General features: G+C 45.3%; 1 protein-coding gene across 1 annotated transcript in view; it reads left to right on the top strand.

Annotated features, from left to right (window-relative positions):
* MMD (monocyte to macrophage differentiation associated) overlaps positions 1-16,380 on the top strand; it is a 73,935-nt gene that overhangs the window by 21,828 nt on the left and 35,727 nt on the right. Inside the window, exon 2 of the mRNA XM_038157039.1 lies at positions 10,652-10,902. Coding sequence (XP_038012967.1) covers positions 10,862-10,902 — 41 coding nt within the window. The 5' untranslated portion in view covers positions 10,652-10,861. The remainder of the gene's footprint in view (positions 1-10,651; positions 10,903-16,380) is intronic.

The raw sequence follows: 16,380 nt of genomic DNA, 5'->3' as shown, positions 1-16,380 counted from the left end.
ATTTGAGTATAGCTGTGACAAGAACTGCTGAACATCAACAAAAGACAGGTTTGTTATATTGAACTGAAAATAGATGTCCCTGTACAGTGAGGCACTCAGCCCAGGAGCATAAATTGTTGTATCACCCTCCCTTTTCACAGGGTGACACAAATGGTGGTTTAAAGCTTAAATTTTGAACACTTCCTCTTTGGCCACTTTTGCTGCATGAAGGCTGCTGAGCTTCTAAAACTGTTGGAACTGTTCTCAGAATATCACGTATTTATGTTAATTTTGCTTCTGATTTGTCTCCAGTGAATGACCCAAGGTATAGTTAAATGCTTACCAGATAGGTAGTTGCTTACCTGGAAGCATGAAGTAATTTTATTTCCATGTGCATCAAGTTGGCTGTCTGCTGGGAGATTGGCAAACCAGGTCCCCAGCAGTCACATGGAGACAGGAAACTCGGGATTCTCCAGCAAATCATGTAAAACGCTAAGCAGCGCCTGCTTTCAGAACAGAACTGTGTTTTGGCAGAGTTCACACAGGTCTGTAGTGCATCTCAGGGGTTTTGGCCAACTGGTTTCAGCTCAGTTCATCTTGTGCTTGTGAACATTTTCATGGGCACCTTCACAGCATCCTGCTTTCCCCTTCAGCTCAGGCCTTTTTGGATACCCTGGACTTGAGTTCAATTTGGATACACTGGACATAGATTTCACTCAGAGAGGCTGAAATACATGGAATGCATTGACAAGAGCAGAGATAAACCAGAATGCTGAGACAAGTAATAACAATATATCCAATGAATGACATCAAAACTTGACTGAAGCTAAGCCTACAGATACACACAGAGCCAGCAGACAGATGGGAACCACAGAGGAAGCCAGGAGGGAACAGTGAAGAGATGATTAGACAGTGGTCAGGAAAGAACAATGCAAAAATTATTTGGATTAAATTTGCAGCAGAAAACCAAATCTAGTGCCAGGAAAGAAACCTAAGGAACATGGCAGGACTGACTGCAGTGCAACTGCTGGGTCTGGACAAGAGGGAGAGCCTAAGTGTCAGAAGGAGGAGGTCAGAGGCCTAAATGTCTCCGCAGCAGGGGGACATAGTTCCTTCCTGGTCAGAGGGGAAAGTCTCCCAGGAAAGCCCCTTGCTGCAGGCTGGAGTCCTTCCTGCTGCTGTCTTAAGGAACACAAAGTAACCAGCGGGTGTGGAAGGAGCAGAGACAAAACAAAAAATCCTGGTGGTAAACAGAGTGGAACTGGGTGAGGCAGGGGACAGGATTCAGTCTGGAGTGACATCAATTATTTATGACTGTTTGTATATCCCCATATCTTTTATCTCCCAAGGAAGGCAGAGGCTTTGTCCTCAGGGGCCGGTTTTCCCCGCCTGAGAGCGGCAGGGCTCCCGTGACAGGGACCACATCCCTGGGATGGAGCTGGGATGATGACCCTGTGCAGGGATGGGGATGGCAACTTGGCGTGTTGGAATGGGGACAGTCTGCTGTCACATCCAGCCTTTCCCAGGGGGTAAATGAACCAACTTGCAGAAATGTGTGTTGCTGTGAAGGAAGAAAAACAGAGGTGACAGTGAGAATGAGGTTTGAGCACAGTGGGGATGGAGCAGTTCAAGGAGTACATCTCTGCTCAACAAAACACTTTGGGATGTGCCCACTTTGGCATCAAACAAGTCCTGTTGCTTTGACTGAGGTTAAGGTAGAAGCTTTTTCTGTTTTTCTGAATCAAGCCAATGCTGTAAAAACTTTGTGGACTTGCAATCAGGGAGAGCAAAGCCAGTCTTGTTCTATTTTTCATATTTGTTCCCAGAGAGTTGTTGACAAAATTGTGATCTGTACTGTTACAAAAGAACTCTGGGACAGAATTATTTGAATAGAGAGCTATAAGTGATAAAAATCTGTTTATACCATAACATCTCCAGCCAAATGATTGACGTATACATTTCTGTCCTTCCCTTGATGTAACTTTTCAATTTCCTGTTGGTGTCTAAGCTTGATTTATTTTTCCATTTATTTGGGTTTTACAAAGAGCACTAAAGAGCTTGACTCTTGGGGCTCTTTTTTTTTTTTTCAGTTCAACCCTCTTAGTCCTCGATCCCTTCATTGTTTCTGCAAACAATGAAAAAGAGATGGAAAGAACAGCTGAGAACAGCTGGGTTGCTCACCAGGTGTCTGACTGGTATTCAAGTATCCTCTTTTGAGGGAGGCCTGTATTCCCTGAAAACAAAACAAAACAAAAAACAACAAAACCAAAATTAATTCAGAGTTCATTTTATTTGCTGCCATCACACATGATGTGACACAGATTTGCAGATCTGAAAAAAGCCTGGAAAAGCAAAACAAACAAGAAAAGCTGCTCCAGGAAAAGCTCAGGGGTTTTTTTTTCTCTGGTTGCACCCCAGCTGAATTGAGCAAAAAACTCTGCAGGGCCTTTTGAGGCAGATCCTGCCAAGTAATTTGAGAGACCCCTTTCTCATCATCTAAATCCCCTCTGCCTTCCTCACCCAACATCTTACTCAAAGCAGCAGTCAGGAGCCAGACCTGGAGACCTGTGGTTTTGAGGAAATTACTCCTATGATTTATTCTGCCATCAAACCTGCTCACTAGGGCAAAGACCCTCTAACCCATCCCCAGCTCACAGAAGTCCCCTGGTTCCTAAAAAAGCAGCTGCATGTTGCCAGTCATCCCAAGGGTGGAGGGTCTTGAATGCAAATCAAGAAAAAGCAGACTGAAGTCAGGAGCAAAACTGATTTATTGCCCACAGATTGGTAACAGTCACAGCAGCACTCCAGCATGCCCCAGGAATAGTGATGTACTCCTGACATCCTACCCCATGAAGGTTTATTCAAGGCAAACCCACCTCTGTCACCCTGAGGGAGAACATACAGATTTAGAGGCAACAGAACCAGGAACTGTTCAGCAGCTCCATCTGCAATGGCAAAAATTGGTGAGCAGCACTGCTCAAAGGTGGAGCCTTTAGTTCCCCTTGAGCCTCTGGGTACAGCAGCTTCTCCTGGATGTCTGTAGCCCCTGACTCTTCTGGGAGGGTGCCAGCACCTATTTTCCTCTTCCAGGCCACAGCTCTGTTGGTGGTGGGGAGCTCACCAAACCTAGCATATCCCCAGATCTGGGCACAGCAAGTGTCTCTTGCTACCACTCCACCTGAAAAACCCTCATTTACTAGGAATAAAGAGAGAAAGAGCATAACCCTTAATCTTCATAGGCAATAAAACAAGAAGCTGTAGCTCTCACTTTGTGATTTCTCAAATTAAATGCTTTACTACCTACAATAATAATTTGATTTCTAGCAGTCACAATTAGTTCATAGCTCCTGTTCAGCTAAACACATACACCTGGGCAGAGAACTGTGTGCACCTAAACCCATCCCAGCTCAGCAAGGCATGTCAGCATGGACTTCAGGGCCAGGGAAAGAGGGGAAGTGTATCCTTAAAGTTATTTGTGCAGCTCCAAGTCAGAGCAATGGAAAGGATAGGATAGTTTATATGGAGTAATTTTGAGTTTGATAGAAAACTCAGATGGGGTAAGCAAAAGGAGTTTCATTTGGTGCAAGCATGTCTACATCACTGATTATATATCTGCATCATCTTGATGAGCTCTTGAGTTATGGGGCAGAAGACAAACCAAGCAGCCCAGCTACAGAAAAATTGAAACCCATTTTGAGTCAGCTTTACCCATTTCAGGACACCTGCATTCAATATCAAGCAGTTCATGTTTTTTCCTCCTGTTTTTAAGTGATTTCATCAGTAATAATGAGAAGGAATTCACATTTGCAGGGACATGGACAAGCAGACTGACTAAATATCTCAGAGCACATCAAAATAGATTTGCCACAGTTTGGGGTAATTGAGCTTTCATTGGAAAGTTACTTAGAGATGAAAAATAAGGATATTTCCTTCCTCCAGGTATTAATCTTCTATTACTTTTCAGCCTACAGAGTAGCACTGAAAAAAGTGCACCCATGACCCGTTGATATCAGCCCAGTTATATTGATAAAGTTGTAAGGATTTATCTGACAAGATTCAGATCACTGTTCTAAAATCAAGTAATGAATTTTTCTCTTTCACATCAAATCTGTCTTTCTGGTTAGCAAAAAAAAAAAAAAAAAAAAGTAAATTAAATGTTAAGCTACGTTATATGAAAATTCACCATTATTTCAGTTGCATCCTGCTGGAGATTATGGAAGGATTCCTATCTGTTACACCTTGTGACCCAGCTGGTCTGGGTCAAACCTCTAACCCATCTATCCCTTTCTCATGCAGCATCCTGCACTTGTGCACACCCTCTAAATTAAAATTGATTTTTTTTTTTGCCTGCAAAATCCCTATCCAAAGCAAAAATGTCACAGCACAAAAGTAGCTTCTTTAGGGTTTTGCTCCTTGTAGCATCAAATAGAGCCAGTTCTGGTGCCAACAGAGCCCTCCAGAAGGTAGCTGGGATAGAAGAAAACACCCCATTTTCATCAGCACCCCATTTCTTCTTGAACAGTCTCAGCTGGGCAGGGGTTTGAGGGGCACCTCTCACCTGGAGCCTGAGACAAAGAAAAAGCAATAGGGAAAGAGCTGATCAGCATCTGCCACCTCACAGCAGCCGCTTTAATTTTCTTGAGGACCAGATCCTCTCCAGCTGAGATTTTCTAGTAAGCTGATTTGCAATAAAGGAAATTGGATAGAGGTTAGTATGTTTGCCTGCTGGGTACCAGGGGCTGTAAGTGGAAAGTGTTTTCATGGATGTGATAGCAGTGGTGTCTGAGATTTTGGAGAGAGGAGCAGAGATCTGTAGGCAAGGTTTGTGAACTTAATCTGATAAGACCTTAGTCTTTGCTCTGAGCTTCTTTTATTCAGCATGATTCAGGATATGCTTAACCTCAGGTGCCAGCTGTCTCTCTCACAGTCTCAGAGACAGACATTTCCCTGACTGATGTGTGTGGTGGGTTGGGGTCCTGGGAGAGCACTGAGTACAAATAATTAAGCAGACCCATTCTAACTACTTTTTATTTTACCTTTTCATTTTTCTTCTTGAAGTCTATAACTTTCTCAAAAGCAGCATTTTTATGTCGGGGTGCCAGTTGTCGGTTTCTCTGGGTCTCGGTTGAAGGCACTTGAGATGGTAGTTCATGTTTGGACTCAGGTGTTTATTATTTCTTATCAGTAAAACAGTCTCACTACTGTGAGTTCAGCAGCTTTTCATTAGAAGGCACAAAATGGCTAACAATCTCTTGTCACAAGGTCTTTTAAGACTAAACTATCCAATTAAGAACTGACACCTAGATTATTTTCCCTTTTAACCCAATAACTGATCCCAAAGAGCCCACAATGTGGGCTTTTCTGCCCAATTACAAAATGCCACCCAAACCCATGAGGAAGAAGGAAGAAGCATGAAGAAGAAACCCAGGATGACACCCTGTGCCCTCCAGCTTGCTTCCATCCACAATATACTAAAAATCCCAAAACTTCAATTTCTCCCCAAGTGATACACCTACACTACTCTCTATAATCCATTTCACACTTTTGTGGATTCCAGTCTATCTTGAAGTCTAGGAAACTTTCTCCATGAAGGAGGGTCAAAGTCAATGCTCCCCTGGGGGTCAGGGCACCCCAGAGCAGACAGAGAAATATTCCCGGTGCTCTGGGTTTCCACATTTTCACTGCTGTTTTCTGCTGCTGTAGAGATGGAATACAGAGCAAATGCAGCTGTAAAGCAGGAAGGAGTTTAACCACTGTGGCAACACTTCCCGGGGCGAGCATCGTGCGAGCCGCGAGCGGGCACCGCGGGAACTCCGCTCCCCCTGCGGGTGCTGGCAAAGGGTCGGCACCATGGAGCAGAAGGGGTTAAAAGCAGAGGTTTCCTTTCTGACGGGCGCTGCTGGGTCTCGCCGAGGCGTTTGGCGGCAGCGGGGTCCGCTCGCGGTGCCCCGGTGCCACCTGCCGGGCCCGGCCGGCCCCGGGATGCTTCATCAGGAAAGCAACAGCTCCTACGTGTGGCCGGCCGGGATGAGAGCTTGGCAGCTCTGTGAGAGGTTAAAAGCCCGAGCTGGAAGAGGCCTGCAGGGAAAAAGCGGCAAACCCAGCCGTAAAGTCTCGCTGTCACCATGTTCAAACACCCTGTGCTGCTCAAACAGGCATCTGGGCACCCCAGAGGGGCTCAGTGGCTGCGGCTCTGCCCTTGGTGGCTGCACATGAGTGGGTAACAGGTCTGCTTTCCCTGGATTTGCTCTGGACACTTGGTTTGGACTGTAGGTACTGGGATAACTGTGGCATCTGATCACATCAGGTTTCTCCCTGTGGTCCTGGAATCTCTGCAACTTCCCTCTTAAATTATGACTTGTGTGAGGAAGGCAGTGGGCTGGGGCAGCTGCCTGTAACCTCTAAGTGTCCACCTTTCCTGTCCTCAGCAGCAGAGACTTGGCAGGACAAGGTGTTATGCTGGTGTTGTCCTTTCTGACACCCCATCTCAGCCTGTTCACTCTTCTGTCAGCATATGTATCTGCTATTGCTGCCATCCCTATTCCCTGCTTTCTCATTGCACCTGGACTGAAATTATTTCTTTTTGAAGGACTGTTTTTAGCGGTGACACTATGGTTAAGTCAATCAGGGCAGGCAGTGATGACTCTCCCCTGGCTAGAATGGGCTCAGCCGTGCCAGTGCTTCCCACAGTACATGAGGCTCTGCTGTCACCTTAGCCCTCAGCTGGGGAGCACCAGGAAGGGAAATGATCTTGACTTCCATGTGTCCGAGCCCAGCAGAGCCTGAATATTCTGCTCTGGGCATCTCTCTGATGCTTCGTGTGCCGATCACCCTTCTGAGCTGCTGGCTTCAGTCCTCCAGCCAAAAAGTGCCTGTGGAGCAGCCCTAGGCTGCTCTGCAGGAGATGGCACAGGAGGGACTTAGTGCTGAGCTCCTCTGTGGGGTCAGACAATGTAGTTTCCTGCAGACTGATAAATCTTCTTCAGCCACTGTCTGCAACTCCTTTGCAACTTGTGCTGTTGCTGCTCTCCAAACAGAGCTTTTATACCTCTGTCTGAACAGAACCTTTTTTTTAAAATATTTTTTTCTTTCTGATTGTAGGGAGGTTCTTTGCTGTTTCACAAACATCTGAACTTTTATACTGTGAAATTTACTGTGCAATGGCTTCAAGTAAAAATTACAGAAAATACCTAGTACTCTGTTACATGCATCTTTTTCCCTTATCTCTCATCCCAGCTGAGCTGGGTGTTTGCAGAAGAAAAGGTGTTTTGTGTGCAGAAGTGTCTGTAAACTGAGGTGGACAAAATAAGAGGAAAAAAACTAAAGGAAGGACTGAGTGTGGAGTTGCACCAATGGCAGCTGCTGGCCTTGGGTCTCCAACCAGGAGTTCTGGCCCTTGGGAAGTTTTTTTGTCAAACATTTATTTAATGGAATACTGGCATGAAAAAATAAGCAGGGTGCTCCAGCTAATCCACTTTGAGAGGTTATAGCAGACGTTTTGTGCAACCCACCATCCCTGCAGCCTGGCACAACTGGTGACAGAGTTGGTCTGGCCTTTGAAGCAACTGTAGCACAGATGATTTTTGGAGATCCAAGGAAAATGTATCCTCCAGGTGCTGTCTCACAGTCACTGCTCGAGGCAGCACTTTGCCCTGACCATCTCCTGGCTCTGCTTACCTGGGGGAGAACACACATAGGCTTTTTCCTGAGCCTTTTCCCAATCCTTTTTCCTGAGCTTTTTCCCAATCCTTCAAAGTTCTCAACACTCTGTGTCTTGAGAAATGTGTTCCTGCTCACCGCAGAGCCAGGGCAGCTCTCAGTACTCCATCAGTGGATGTGCAAACAGGAATTTGAGTGACCTTTCTATAGAAAAGGGTGCAGACATAAACAGCCTGAGGAGGGTGAGAAACCAAAGGCTGGTGAGAGATGGTCAGTGATGGAGTTGAGGTCCCAGGATGGGTAGGAGGGAGCAGTGTCAAGCAGGGGAGGACTTCAGGACACTGATCCTGGGAGCAAGGCCAGCTTGTTGGAGTGAGGCTCCTCTATAAAAAGCTCCAGTGTGCCTCTGGATGAGGTTCCTGAGGTGCTGTGGTGTTCCTCTTGCAATAGGGCTGCTGGCAGATGGTGTTAGACCCTGGCAGTCCTTGGGCACAGGAATATCAAACAGTGAACATCTGGTTTGCCCTGGACAAGGGCTGGGAGAAGGAAATAAATTGTATTGAAGCCAAGTCCCTTCCTAGGCTTCAGTTTTCAGCACACTGACTTGGACAGAGGCTGCTGGGACCTGCTCAGGCTGAAGGACAGGAATCCTGGGAATAAAACAAAATCATAATTATGAGATTTTGCTGCAAAACAGGCCCTGGGAGGAAATGTCTTGAAGCTATCTATTTTCACCCTTAAGAGAATTTTTTGAGATGCTGTGGAGATGTAGAAACAAGGCAGCTTTTTTGTCTCCCAGAAACCATGTCTGCAGCAACACAGGAGGTGCTGTGGCAATGTAGTACCAGATTTTACATTTTGAAAAGTCCCTCTAAAAGCTGGCATGATGCCTATCTAAACTAAACACTTTAGGCATGTATCTCCCTGCTGCAATGTTGGACAGTAATCTGAAACAAAGCTATTGATGTGAAGGACTTTGGAGGAGACAATTCAGGTTTGGAAATCCCATAAACTTTTTCTTGGATTTGTTTTTGTTTTTTGTGGTCGTTGTTGTTTTGGTTTGGGGTTTTTGTTTGGTTTTTCGGGGGTTTTTTGTTTGTTTGTTTGGTTTGGTTTTTTTGTTAGCACAGTGCTAAGTTCAGAACCCAGGCTGCCATTTGAGGAACAGTTTAAAAGATTTAATGTAAAATCCTATCTCTCTCTCAGCATGGAGACTATATAATATTTATCACTCTGGTACTGATCTTTTGTAGCACAACATGATTGAAATTTAAGGCCATGAAACCCATTGCCCTTCAAATGTGCTGGTGCTTCTGAGAATTTTGGAGGGATTTCCAAAAGACTTTCAGTTTCCCAGAGATCACTGACACCAAATCCCAGCTCCTATCACCATTGTTTTGGATGGGAAGTGCATAATTAAGAGCCTGTCTTGAAAAAAATCTCAGCCCCATCTAAACCACATCTGACAGCCAAATGCTGAGCTTCAGACACAGCATGTGGTGTGTGACAGGCACAGAAGAGCAGGGACACACAAATGTGCATCCTGGGTGCCGTGGGGTTCCCTCCTGCTGCCAAACATGCCACCAGCAATGCCAGCCTTGGGATTACTCTGATACAAACTTCTCCTCAGCTAAAGAGCCATCAAAGAGGGCAGATGGTGGGTGGGGGATGCAGCTGATGTTGACCTTAAAGCGAGTGGCATGTGTAAGACCAAGGCGGCAGGATGGCCCCATGACATATTTCTTACAGCTTAGACGCGCCAGATCGGATTCCTGCTGACACGTAAAGCCCTTTCCACAGCTCTGGCAGTGCTAAGAGCTGGGACAGCCTAATCTCTTCCTAAAGGCCTCCTGTGCTGTAACCAAAACCTTGGGGTTTTGCATGTAGAGGTGAATGTGCTGATGTAGGGTCTGTGGTGCTCCTTGGCACCATCCCTTTGTGTCTGCCTCCCTGGTGTCCTGGACATGTCTGGCTTCCAGCAGCCAGGGGGTCTCTCTCCAAGCACTGTGTGGGTGGCAAGTGGCAGCTCTCTATGTCCCTACTCCCTTGTCATCTTCAGAGACATAAATCTGGAAGGTGCAAAGGGCACTTGAAAGGTTTGTGCTCTGGAGCCTGGCCCTGCTGCCAGGCACTCACAAACTTCACCCTCTTCTCAGCCAAGGGTCCACACAGGAAAAAGAAATTAGCAGCACCCTGGCTGCAGAAATGCTGCAGTTCTGTTGTACCTTCTCACATATGGGAGACTCAAATGAGCAAAGCAACTTATGGGTAGCAGGATCCTGCAGAGGGATTTGTGCAAGGACTGGCTGGACAGTGTGTGACAGCAGTGTGACATGTCCTTGTAATACTGACAGTGACCTGGGCAATAAGCATCTTTAACTCACTTTAAAACACTTCTGTAGCACTAGACCAGGGCAGAAAGAATTTAGTCAAAATCAGGATCAGACTTGTAAGATTTTGAGAAAATTTATCTTGCAAATAACTTTCTAATTAATTCTGTATTCATTTTTAATTACACAGCTCAGGTTTTTTCAGCCCATGAGTCTAAATCCACCTGAGGAAGGGAGGCTCTGCAAAATGCCCTTAGAGAAAACCCACTTTGGTACCTGCCCACCAAGGAAAAAGGTGGTACCTGGGCAAGGGGGATGTTTTCCTATCAATATAGCAATCAAATTTAGCTTCTGCCACTGTAGGCAACGTGGCATTAAAAGAAGGAGCTTAAGTTATTAAACTGAGCTGCTTTAATCATCCCGTTCAGGGAAATCCATTGCTACAGGAGACCTGAGGATTAGTGTATTTTTACCACAAAGCCAATACATCTATTCTGATCAGTTAGCACTTGCTCATTCGTACATATGAAACTTCATTCTCCAGGTTTGCCCTCTCTAGTATGGGACCAAATGGAATTTTATCTGGAGATTGACCCCGTTACCTTGAATCTCATCATTCTGGTATCTAGCTATGTCATTTTGCTTCTGGTTTTCCTGATCTCCTGTGTGCTCTATGACTGCAGAGGGAAGGATCCCAGCAAGGAATATGCTCCTGAGGTCCCTGCAGACACCCAGCACCCGATCCGGCTGGTGGTGATGCAGCAGGGCTCCCCTGGCACTCGCTGGGCAAAGGGGCTCATCTCTGCCTACGAGAACCCTGCTGATCTGCCTGGGAAAAGGACTACAGTTGTGTGAGGGACCCTGCCTGGAGCTCCAGTTCCTGCCTCTCTGCTATGTTTACTCCCTGTGTGCAGAAGGATCACGCAATCCCCAGGTACGTTCGGGCGCTGATTTATTTGATGTGCTGCCATTGCTCAGAGATGTGCTCTGCATCGATATGAGCTCGCAGTTCTGCCTGCCAGCCATAAAGAGACTAATTTCCATTTCTGCTGCTGCCTTGCAGCCCACTGGCAGCCAGCAGCAATGACGCTGTTATCCTCTCAGGCCTTGGTTTAATCCTGAGTTTTGCCCAGTGCAGTTATTTTGGCAGGGATGCAGTGTTGTTCAGAGCATCTCGCCCCATTGGGCTGAGCTGCGCTGCCCCACAGCCTTGGCACATCTTCCTCAGTTGTGCAAATGACCTTGGAAGGCTGTCCCCACCTCCCCAGGGAGAACAGAAACACCAAGGATTTTCAAAGGATAGAGATAGTGCCTTTCCTCTAGAAGCCAGCTGCTGCTCCCATCAGAATTCAATACTTTCCATGTTGGCTGTGTGCTCCCGTTAGGGCAGTGCCAAGCCTGTCTTGATGCTTATTTTCTGTAGGTAGAACATAAGCTCTGCTCTTACAGAGCAGAGTACCCCTTGCCCTGCAGAGATCCCCTGGCAGGATACAATATGCTTCCTGGAAAAGCTGGGTACAATGCCTCCTGCCCAAGGGGAAGTGGCAACTGAGGTGAATTCACCAGTAATGTGAAACGTGTGTCACCACTGTCCACTGGAACAGGAATTTCTGACCCCACATCCTGGATTTCAGTGTCCATCTCCACGTGTCTGACCCTGCCTCTTACCCTGAGCCTTCCTTCAGCTGTTTCATGTTCCTGCTGGGCCACATCAAGGCTGTTCTTGGTATCTCCAGTAATCTAATGCTATCTGCATCAGGTCCTGCTATTCCCATAATTTCAGAGCTATAAGCTAAAGGTCTTTTTGGTTAATGAGTTTCTTCTGCATCTTGCTGGTTTTCTCCCTCTGAGTGTTCCATGGGATGTTTAACACTAGGTTATTGTGTCCCTCTAAATAGTGCTCAAGTTCCTATATGTGATATTATTTAAATGATGGATTTTAGCTGGTTATTAAGAGAAAATTAGCACTGGACCCAGACTGTTGCAGTTGCCTGTCCCATAAGCTATTTTACATCATGTTAAGGTGAAGTTCCCACAGAGTCCTACAGAAAGCTTTAGTAAACACAGTGAGATTTATTACCTGTGTCAGGTGTCATGGATGACTCACTGGATGCTGTTGGCTGGACTGCATGGTTTGTACTCCAGCTGAGTAGGAACAGTCTGCCTGTGCTACATCCCCAGACATGCTGGTTTCTGAATCAGCCACAGAGCATCCTGGCTCTGGCAAAGAAATCTCAAGAGTACCTTTTATTTAACTGTATTTTAAGAAATGGAGCCAGAATGGTTAGTGTTTTTTCTTTTGGTTTCTAAATTCTTGTGGGTGAACCCAGGCTTTGTTTTCAAGCTGTCGTTTGCACCCTGGGAGTCATGGATATGCCTGGTTTAGGAAGGAAGCCTGAATTGGAAGGAAGGTTCCTGATGGGTGGGTTTAAACTGGAGTAAAACCCTTGATGATGAAACTGCTAAATCAGAAGTTGGTGCCATGATCCTCTTCCATGTATCATGCTGAAATAACTACGTTGAATGTCTTCTTTTGGTTATTTAGCACTGAAAAAGTGCAATTCGTTGCAGCTGCTTTGGCAAAATGTGGCAGGGACTGAGCTGCTCATATGTTATGGCTGCTGTCACCCACCCAGAGTGGGTTATCTCTCCTTGGGCTCTCCCATCTGCCTTCCCTTCAGCCTCTAAGCTCTTTAAAGATTTTTGTGTGTGTCCATGTATCATTTAACATTCTAGGAGCCTTCTTGATGATAAGGGATCCCTGGCATTCAAGAACAGAAATACCTTTTTAATAAGAACCTTTTTAATAAGACCTTGGGGGAGGACTAAAAAGAGCTCAAAAATATCACAAAGAGCATGGCACAGCTCATGTGACACCAAATGCCAAAGTGCCAGCAAAGAAGCTGTGGTTCTTTGCTGAAGGTCATGCAAATAATGTAATGACACCATGTCACCATTTCATTGCCACTGTGTTTGTTTCTGTAGGTAAAACAGACTTGCAAGGTTGTGTTAACAAATACTTTTAGATATCTGAAATTCTCCGGTTTTGGAGTTTTGTGTGCATTAACCACAGATCCCTGGCTCCTTGAAGCTTGATGGCAAAGCTGCTGATTCTTCAGGGTAATTTTTCTGGCTTAAGCTATAGGAATTTGTGCCTGGGAAGGCTGCAGGCACAGAAGCAGTTTCCATTGTTCTCTCATGAGGACATTTGTCAGTTGTGATAGTTGGTGGACTCTGCTCCAAAACGTGGAGGTAAAAGCAGCAAATGATATCTTCTGATAGCAGAAAGGTAAACATAGGGTAAATCCCTTTCTGGAAAATGAAAAACTAAAGTGCATCAAGACTTTGTCTTCCCAACAGGAATTTAATGGCTTTCTTAGTTTTTTCTATACTAAACCAATATTGGAGTAATTTGTCTTACTAGGCCAATATTGGAATATTGTTTATACTAGACCAGGATTAGAGTATTAGTGGGAGAGAGTCCTTGAGTATGTAACGAGAATTCCAAGTAATCAAGTCCCTGTGAGTGAAATTACTGCTTTGGGGAGGTCTCTGCTGCCATGCTTTACTTAATGACTGTGTCAAGATTAATGCATGCAAATGGACTTTTATCATGCCAAGCTTGCCAGAAATCAGCCTTGAAGCTGTGTTCCTTCGAGTGTTTGCAGTCCTCTGCCACACCATTTGCATCATTGTGAGAAAACAGGGATGAATACTCCTGCAGCAGGGCTGCTATTTGCGTAAGTTGTGTGTAAAATGTGAATCTTTTGCTGGAATTCACACAGTACAAAACATCCTGAACCAGGCTTTGTTGCTTTCTATCCCAAACTGAACCTTGCAGAGGAGCTCTGCAGAGACTGAGCTATGGATTTGAGACACCTGCAGCACCTTCCAAGCCCTCTCCCACGCGGGGAAGCACTAGGATGTGGCTGTGGGGATCCACGGATTCAGGGAAAGAGCCCCTGAATCTGACTCTTCCATCTCTGGTCAATTGAGGATGGGTTTGTGCCTTGCTTAATCCTGCCTGTGCCTATGGAGACGTGCTTTGCCCAGAGGATTAGGCAGGATTTTAAGGCCAGGATATCAAGCACAGAAATCCTGTCCTGCAGCAGGTGTCCTTTGCAAATGAGTGAGATGTGGGTAAAATTGTATTAACATTTATTCATAAGCAATATGAGTGAAAAGGATTTAGGAAATACGCTCTATTCCCAGTTCTGCCCTTGGCTTAGGGGGCATCCCTGGGCAGCTCTTGTCTCCTCTGTGCTTTGCTCCATGTGTCTCTGGTTAGTTTTCTCTGCTCTTCTGTGCTCTGCACTGAGAATTCTGTCTTCTTAGTCATTTATGCAGTTCATAAGGGGGTTATCACTACAAAACTGGCGCACAGAGGCTGCACTTGAATTTCAGCCCATGGACCAAGAGAACAAAATAAAATATTCTCCCACAACAATGCAGGTGGATCAGAGAAGTTGCTGAACAGGCCAAATTAAATCTGGGCAAGCCCTGGACAAAGCCTTACAACGCCTGCTTTGGGTGAGCTGTGGTCACCGTGGCACTCTGATATCTGTAGCTCTGTGATCTGAAGCGAACTCAGAGATGCTAGGAAGATTTATTGCTGTTCTGCAGGAAGCAGGAATTCAGTCTGCACTAGCTTGCTTACAGTTGGCTTAGTGTGTTTTTTAGAGTCACAAACTACAGCTTCTTTAAAGCCTTTATTAAAGGGCTTTGCAGAAACAACAGGAAATAAGATTTCCAGAGTTCTCTAATATTAATTCAAGTCAAACATGTAATTAAACTCACTGAAAATTCATCTTTCATGTGAGGCTGTTCCACTGTAAACATATTGTCTGAGCCTTCAGATTTCTTTATAAAATCCCTAATAAGTCACTACACTTGAGTAGAGGATTAGTCCAGACAGACTAACCCATATTTGCCAGGGAGAATTCCTTCCCATGCAGTGATTGTTTTGAATTTGAAAAGGGGTTAATCTTGTCTCATATTTTTATCAGCACTTTTTTTTCCTCCTCTGATAGTGCTGAGTGTAGAAGCACAGTGACATGCCCAAGCCAAACCCCTTGACTATAAGAATTTAAGAATAATTTTAACTGCGTGGAACTGCATCACCTTGAGTCATCAGTCATTCAGCTTGTGTGATGTTGGTGCTTTGGTGGGAATGCCAGGAGGTAAGAATTGGTATTGGGAGTTTAATTACAAATACTGTTCTTCCAACCATGAGCCAATGCTGCTTTGGGGAACCCATTTGTCATCTTTTAGAGGGACAAAACCCAACAACCCCAAGTCTCTTGAGCTACCTGCATACCTTTGATATGGCAAAGCACTGCCTTTGTGTCCTGGCCCTACTCCAGCCCAAATGACTTTGTGGCTCTCCCAAGTGCTTGACTCCCTGTGCAGAATCTGTTCTGTCAGGTGGGCTCTGGGGGTTGAACTGAATCCACGTGTCCTGCTGGGGTCCCTGAGGGGCTCCTGGATGAAATGACAGCTGGAGCCTCAGCAAGGATGTGCATGTGAGGAGGATGGGAGGCATGTACATGTGCTGGAGTCTGCTGGTGGCTGCTGCGCCTGAAGAAAGCAGGTGGGCTCCTGGGGCATCTTTCAGGGCTCTGAGCTAAAGGTCTGGCTCTTCATGCTAGAGTGGTGGAAAGCTAAATTAATTGTTTATAAATAAATTGCTCTGACATCCACAGCAGAAAGCTATCTGACTTAACTAGAGAAAATCATAGCAGAATGATAAGAACCAGAAAAATCTGAACAGATGCCTTCTCTCAAGCTTCTGTTCTGCTCCTGCTTTAGTTTCCTTACTTCTTCCTCCTCACATATGCTGGTTTCCTTGGAGACACTGCTCCTTGGTTTCCCTGTCTAACACTGACACTGTTTGACATTCATGTTTCAAAGAGGCATTTCCACCCCAATGTGACAAATCAGGGGCAGGTTTTGGAGGCAGATCCTTGTCACAAGGCATCTGAATCCAGAATCTGATGGTTCAGCCCTGGCTGGGGATGGGTCAGTCTCATCCCAGATCTGCAGCAGATGCTCTGTGTGGGCAATGAAGCTGTGCCCTAGTTTCTCCATCTGTTAATGTCAGTAATATTTGTTACAGAAGTGGGGTGTAGGGTTGATTTAATTAAAATTTATGAAGGAACATGAGATCCTTTCACGGGAGGTGCTATGGAGAAATTGTTAATTATGAATGATTATATATTTGTGTCTCTTCCTGAATGCCTAGAAGACTTAGACATATTGTTAAACATATTGTTTAAGCACTCTCATTTTACACTCTTTCAGTATTGAAGCTGATTGGGCCCATGGTATAGCTTTTTATTACTCTAAAAATACACTGAATTTAACTGCTATTGACTTCAGCATGAGCAAGGAATATAGACTTAGCATCCACCTT

This window comes from Motacilla alba, chromosome 18 (genome assembly GCF_015832195.1).
Source record: "Motacilla alba alba isolate MOTALB_02 chromosome 18, Motacilla_alba_V1.0_pri, whole genome shotgun sequence".
Lineage (NCBI taxonomy): Eukaryota > Metazoa > Chordata > Aves > Passeriformes > Motacillidae > Motacilla > Motacilla alba.
Note: the sequence above shows the minus strand (reverse complement) of the source record. Positions and strands in the feature narration are given on the sequence as shown.